This window comes from Cupressus sempervirens, chromosome 1 (genome assembly GCF_028749045.1).
Source record: "Cupressus sempervirens isolate cs-2001-9-10 chromosome 1, ASM2874904v1, whole genome shotgun sequence".
NCBI lineage: Eukaryota > Viridiplantae > Streptophyta > Pinopsida > Cupressales > Cupressaceae > Cupressus > Cupressus sempervirens.
In genome coordinates this window covers 381,205,411-381,212,670 of record NC_143118.1, presented here as the reverse complement: position 1 = coordinate 381,212,670, position 7,260 = coordinate 381,205,411, and the positions used below count along the sequence as shown (strand labels likewise).

Here is a 7,260-nt window from a genome sequence, read left to right as displayed (position 1 = left end):
CTATCTATTGTTAAAAAAAATTATTCTCTAACTCTTCGTTTTACATTAAGATATTTTTTCTAAAATTAATATAATTTCTTCATCTATTAAATATTTAAACAACTTTAACTCATTACAACAATGCCACATACTAGATGCAAATGTATCTCTTGTTTAAGAAATAAATTTATAACTAGCAATCACACCTTAATATGCAATGGGTATGAGAAAGAGATATGGAAGATAGGCATAAATGTCTAGTTCTTATGAATGTGTATCATTTTAATTTATCCTTAATTAGATAACCCTATAGCATGTATAAGACAAATGCAAGCAATGTTTAGTGATGTGGGTTACATGAAAGATCTACAGTATTTGTAGAGACAATAATAACATACCTTGGATTTAAGTAAACTTATTTTTTGCATACCGATTGTTAAAGCATTATCATTTTTAAGAATGAAAAATATTGAATAGTTTCATAGGTAGGAGCCATCTATGTTAAGAGAAATGACTTATAGAATGGTGGTGAGGGGATATATTTGAAGAAAAAAGAAAAATGTCAATATAGAGAAATTTATGGGTAGAGTTTTTAAAAATTTATTGATTCTTAAAAGAGAAACATAACCAAAAATTGATTAACATATCTATTATTTTATAAATATACTTAACTTACAAAACAAGTACATGGAGCACTTGAAACTAAATTGTGTTGTTCAAAGATTTTGCATTTGGTATTTTTTTCAATTGTCCTTCCTTTTCTTTCCACTAAGTAATATACAAAATGTTTTTTTATGTGTGCATATATTTCAAAAGTGAAGGCAAGGTATACATAAAGAACTTTCACTGAAGTTCTTCATATAAATGTGAATGTGAACCCTTTCCAATCAATTTTGTCAATGTCAATTATTTCTCTTTGAAGTGTAAGCCCTTGTAATTTGTGTGTTGTTAATGTTCATGCTATACTTAATGGTATTTGATAGTAGTTTCACAACTCACTAGGATTGTAGAAAATATGTTTGGATGTCTGTGGTCGCAAGATGGACTTCTATAGTTTCTAAATTGAATAAAAATAAATAATAAAAACTGAAGTAGTTTGCAACCATCAATTTATAAATTCCTTTGATTTGAGATTTGAGTTTTTATTCATTTGGATTAGTGCATGGTATTTCTTTAACTTGTTCTAAAATGGATAGTGTAGTTGGCTTTTTTGAAGAGAACCTAACATGCACTTATTATGGAGTGTCACATCAAATTTCTTGAAAAAAGGTGTATAGATGTTATAAAATTAGATTGTGGTTCAAAGGTAACTACAATATTTTGGATGTCCATAGAATTGTTATAGGTTATGTTGGTCTACTACCCATTCTAAATTTTTCTTCCCTAACTATTGAGTCCCATGATGGATCTTGGAGTTAGATTTCAAATGTAATGAAAGACAAAAATGTAAAATCTACATAACCAATTATGAAAATATCGCCTACCTAACTTCTTCCTATCTATTAAACTTTTATACACTCATTTTTTCTGATAGGTAATGGGCCGAAGCTTAGATTAAATTATTATTATTATTATTTGAGATTAATTAGTACTATGCATTAAGTTTGAATTGACTTGAACCCAATACCTCCCAGATGAGAGGCTCATAATCAACCTTTGTATTGCTGAATTTTGCCTCTACAAATCTCATTTTGATTATAAATTATAGAATATGAATTTAAAAAAGTTAATAAAAAAATTACATATACCAATATGAACTTTTGTCCATCTAAATTTTTAAGTATCTATTTTATTGTTATAAATACATTTTATATTTCTTAAATATTGATCAAAATTCATTGTAATTATTTATAATTTTTAAAAAATTCAAATTCAAAACTAAGAAAAACTAAGTGAAACAAATAATTCAAAATAATACTATAAATTAATAATAAGAAATAATATATCACAATGCAATACTAATGATCATTAATAAATAATAATAAGTAGAAGAAATTGACCTTTTTGAATCCATAATAACTACCATACTTTGATTGGTCCATGGTGTTCAAATGATATCCTCATCATTAATATTGTCATGTAAAGATAATTAAGGTTCTATAGAATAAGCTATACTTATTGTACTTCTTATAAGATAACAAGATTTATCTCAGATCATCAACGCAAATAGACTTGGGACATAATTTCTAGCTTTATATAAGGCAATACATAGTGTGCAAATTTACGCCCTTGACAAATCTATTTTCCACCACTCTTACAGGTATTGGGGTGAGTATATTACTTGAATAGGCTTTCTATTATAGTTCTATTAGTTATTTATTAAATGGCTTCATTTTTTGGATGATGTAAATCGATTGCCAGTATTAAATGTGTAAGGTTGATTAATGACAATCTATATGCAACTCATAGGATGCACATGACATGAAAAATATTTTGAACTTATTAAATCATTTAAAAATTACATAACATTTATTTATGGTTTTCCATTTAAATAATAACTATAAATTGTTGGTCTTGATCAAGTGCATTGTATTGAGATGAATACATCACATCGGTCATAACAAATCGTTGAGAGCTTTGGGAAGCTGCGTTTTAGCAAGAAGAAAGTTCATTCTGTCTGATGGATGGAAGCCGTCCCAGAATACATACTTTGAAGCGTTTTTACATGTGCCACAGCTGAATTCATTGCACAAGATCGACGCTTCCAGAAGCCCTGTTCCACAACATCCTCTCCGCCCTTCCACAAACCCTATACCCATTCAAGCACAATTCGATTAGATATTTACAATATGTTAGACATTCATGGTTATTAATTTCGAGAATAAAGATTTCTAGGATTAATTGTATCTTGTTTTAATTCTTTTGTATCGAATTGATTTGTATTTCATGACGAATGAGACTGTTGTAGAAAGAAAATTATCTCTCCCAAATCAAACTTCGTTATGCATCAATCTTTCTGATTAACTGCATTATGACCTACAACTTCCCATACAAGGAATTACGAAAGAAAAGATTGCAGCATTTCTTACCATACTTTGCAGGGAATCTTGCAGCCTGACTGAGTGGGGTGAAAATGTCTACATAAGCAAACCTCATACCATCCGTTCCGTTCAATTTCTGCACTAGATTAAGCATCTTGGAGTTGAAAATAGAAGCCTCCCTGTTGAGTTTTTCGACACAAGTCTGCTTTCCGTGACCATGCAGTGTTATTTGCGAAGGTAAGCAGCCAAACGGAGGAAGAGATAACACGCCCACTCTATGTGCACCCAATCTTCCAAGCTCCTGCATTTCAATACACAACAAATATATCTTAGAAGAGTTCCAATCAATCCAAAAACTCATCAGTCTCCTTTTCAAGAAATCACCTCTAAGAAATTGGACAAAAGCTTGAGTAGGTGTTTTCTGTACTGAAGCCGATTATATCTAATCTGAAGAATAAGGTTGAAGTAGTAGTTGTTAAGATAGTCATTGCTGCCGGTGCTTATCAGATAAATACCGTCGGACAGAATTGTGGAAGCATTGGCTACACCCACCACACGGGCTAAGTCTTCTTTGTATTGTTTGTACAGTTCCAATTGATCTTCTAGACTTACGACATTCTGCAGATAAAAGATAAACCGAATCAGTTTTCAATAAATAGATTCCCCAAGAATAATAAAGCTAAAGACTTACTAACATAAATTTTGGCAGTGCCAGGGTAGAAACCAGATGCTGCAGAAGCAAATGTGACTCTCCTCACAATATTATCTCCTTTACCCTCCGGATTCAAATAACCGACCGTTGCAGGTCCCAGTCCAAGCATAGAAGCTGCAAAACAAGAATACATAGATCAAAACATTTGATTTAAATCATTGAACATTAAGCTTCCAATAGACAAAAATCCCAAAATGAATCAAACTGCATGAAAATGGAATTTGTTAGCCATACCAACGTAGTCTGTGGCTACGAAACCATTGGAGAACCGACCGGTTATCTTGTTACCAGGAAAGTCTCTACCGTAAGGACGGTGGTTGCTCTTTGCTAACGTGCAAAGATGGTTGTTGTTTCCCACGTCTATTGTAGAATCCCCGAACGATATCAAAGCAGGGACTATTGCAGAAAACACACATTGCCCTGCAATCAACATGAAAATTGCACTTAACAACAAAATAAAAGATATCTCCATATCTCCAGAGTAATAATCAAATATAGTTTAAGGTATATATACATGTACGTGTGTGTGTATTTGACAGAGGAGTGCATTTGGTATAAAGAAGAAACTTGCACGTAAATGAGTAACGAGGTCTCTAGAGCTGCGAGCTGTGACACTAGTCTGCGACTTTCATTTATACAGCTTAGGCTAATTGTCGTACGCAATATCAGATTTCTTTCGCCATATCTTGGTAATTCTATGATTGCTATTAAAATAATTCAATCATACTCATATTTGGATGTACGAAACGTCAGAATATGGCCATTTCTGCTGTATTCGGAGTTTCCTGAGCCTTTACGGAACGTTTAGACAACGCCGTTGTACATTTTTCTTAACAATAATATTAAGGTCGGTGGGAGGCGGGATTTGGCTCTAACTTATTCTCGCGACTTCCTTCTGACAAATATATTAGCTTAGTTGGGTAAGTAATTTTGTTTGGCACCTTAATGGTTTCTATAGGCTTGATGAGCATGCAAATCATGTGGGAGTTTGTATTTTACTTTTCCTATCTTCATTTTAATTACTTTGGCCATTCAATGATTTTTTGTTGTGTTTAAAAGGCGATGTGAATTGTACACTAAGAAATTCAATTAAATAGTAGTGACCAATGTGATTCATGTAAAAAATTAGTAGTTAAATAATTAAAAATATTTATAAAAATGTTCTATATAATTTCTTTTCAATAATTATCATAAAGAAATAATTTCTTTTAAAAATTTATATATTTAATATTTTAAATAATTGTGAAAATATTATATTTACTTATTTCTATTGGTTCATATCAATAGAAATAAGTACCAAATTTATCTTTTGTCTTTTTAAAAATTATACATTTTTCAGAACATTAAACTTTATTAAATTCTTCAATGATAAGTCACAATTGCACATGTGTAGATTTGACATATGGAATAGTGGACATATCATGTCCACTTTTGTTAGACTTCGCTTTCATCTATATTATGTTAAAATTGTATCATTTGTTTATTGGATTATTAAAAGTTCCTTGTTGAGATCCTCAATCTTATTATAAAAACATATATTTAAAACATTTAAATATGTATCAATGCCCAATATAGCAGTGAAAAGTTGGGTTGTGTCAGGGTTTCAGCCTCTACCATAGGAGGCGTTGGGGAAGATGGAGCTGATGGCAACAATGAGCAAGATGATACTAACAATAGCGATAGAGATGATAACGAGATGGATGGAGCAAACCTTCTTCCCCCATTCCTATGCCTGGTTGGAGCCTGCCTCTCCCTTTTTTGACAATGATTAGATGTCTCTGTGTGAGTTTGTTTGGAAGGGAGTTGTGGGTTTGTTCTAGCTTGTAGTTGTGGAGACTGTTAGGCTTTTGGTGCCTCCCTCCCAAAGATTGTTGTTTTGTGCTTAGGGACTGGGAGAGCTAGGGGAGATTTGGGAGTCTCTTTTTATCTTTCAGTCCCTTTGGCTTGTTTGCTTGCAATGAGATTTATAGTTCCCCTGTTTCATTTGGATGAAAAATTCCCACTATTAAGTTGGGATTTTGCCTCTTTTTCATGAGGGCATTTTTTTTTGTTAAAGTCTTAGTACCAAATCTTTTGGATTTGGCTACTCTCATTATCCCATTGATCTTCTCTATGTCCTTTCATTATATTTCTCTTGTTCTTGGATGGATTCTTTTGGGTGACATCCTTCTTGTGATGGTTGTAAGCCTTATAGAGAGGGGTTCTCACTATTTGGCCCAGTGGCTTTCTTTAGCTTTGTTGTTCCCTATTCCTTTGTGGCTAATCATATTGAGGTGGATGTTCCTTTAGAGGTGGAGGCACAACCAATATTGGTTGCTTTGTGTTGGCCTTTATAGGTTTGGAGTGGGATTTGTTGGGCTTCTTTTTATCTAGTCCTTTTGGTGACTAATTGGATCCTTTTGGCTACTGGTTTGTTTCTGGTCTTCCTTCCCATTGTTTGTATTGATGTGAGTATCTCTACTTTGGTGGAGGGAAAGATATTCTTTGTTTGTTTGGGTTTAAACCCATGGTTTTTTGTGGATCTTCTCTTGATTTATAACGTTAATCCTTATGTGCTTTGTGGAGCTAGAAAGTGGGTTATTAGTTTTTCGTTGGTTGATCTTTTGGCTATTAAGGCCATTTCTTTAGAGTGGTTGGATTGGGTGCCTTGTGCTCCCAATGTCATGGTTGAAGCTAGGATTTATGCTACTGCCTTTGTTTTCAAAGTCGCGCTTCAAATAGTGTTGTGTTGACTTTTTTGGTTTCTAATAAGAAGGATGTTGATAATTTTCAAGGGCACTTCTTGGTGGCTAGGTGTTCTCAATTATGGGAGGTTGTAGGTTTTGGGGCTTCCCAACTCCTTGGGGGAGCCTAGACATTTTTATGATAAATATTTTGAGAAACTTGATTATTTTTGTTTGATAGCTCAAGAAGCCATGCTTTCTTACTTATATGGTTTGGGGGAGCTCAAAACCCTTTTGATTAATACTCAATAGATGTCGTTGTGGGTGATCAATACTATTTTTTAGCTTTCCTTAGGCCCCTTGGTCTTCCATTGTCATTATTTTCTTGGCTGCAAATCGTTGGTTTCTGATGGGTTGCTAGACTTTTCATTGTCATATCTATGGCATCATTTCATGTTTCAATGAGTTCTAAATCCCTAATAAAATCTATTCTAAAATCCCCTCCAAACTTGATTTAACTTTAATTGAAAATATTTAAATTTTTACATTTTTAATGCATTAATATTAATGTATTTTTTTATTTATCTTTTCAAATTATAATCTACATCATTTATAAATGAATATTAAAAATATATGTTTCTTATTTGAATAATTTCATAAATACTTTTCCCATCTATTACAAAAAAATGTATTCTCAGACTTTTCCTTTTACCTCAAGATATTTTCCTAAAACTAATATAATATCTTCATCTATTAAATCTTTAAATAGCTTTAAACCATTACAATAATGTCACATACTAGATGCACTAGATGCAAATGCATCTCGTAGTTAAGAAATAATTTTATAATTAGCAATCACACCTTACTATGCAATGGGTATGAGAAAGATATGGAAGATGAACATAAATGTTTGATTAGAAAAGGA

General features: G+C 32.3%; 1 protein-coding gene across 2 annotated transcripts; it reads right to left on the bottom strand.

Annotated features, from left to right (window-relative positions):
* Positions 1-2,429: 2,429 nt before the first annotated feature.
* Positions 2,430-4,171, bottom strand: LOC149577858 (GDSL esterase/lipase At5g03810-like). 2 transcript variants are annotated; one of them, XM_089794072.1, is made up of 5 exons: positions 3,907-4,171; positions 3,656-3,786; positions 3,345-3,578; positions 3,009-3,261; positions 2,430-2,728 (listed from the first exon to the last, which is right to left on the bottom strand). In XM_089794072.1, the coding sequence occupies exons 1-5, from the start codon at positions 4,142-4,144 to the stop codon at positions 2,535-2,537; spliced, it is 1,050 nt and encodes a 349-aa protein (XP_089650198.1). In that variant the 5' UTR covers positions 4,145-4,171; the 3' UTR covers positions 2,430-2,534. The 2 variants fall into 2 exon arrangements, with proteins under 2 accessions (XP_089650198.1, XP_089650221.1); XM_089794095.1 differs by having other exon boundaries at positions 3,961-4,171.
* Positions 4,172-7,260: the final 3,089 nt, after the last annotated feature.

Coding starts and splice junctions, on each gene's coding strand:
- LOC149577858 (XM_089794072.1), bottom strand. CDS start 4,144: ATGGAGATATCTTTTATTTTGTTGTTAAGTGCAATTTTCATGTTGATT. Junction 3,579..3,655: donor CTGGCACTGCCAAAATTTAT/GTTAGTAAGTCT, acceptor TTTTATCTGCAG/AATGTCGTAAGTCTAGAAGA. Junction 2,729..3,008: donor AAGATTCCCTGCAAAGTATG/GTAAGAAATGCT, acceptor GAATGGGTATAG/GGTTTGTGGAAGGGCGGAGA.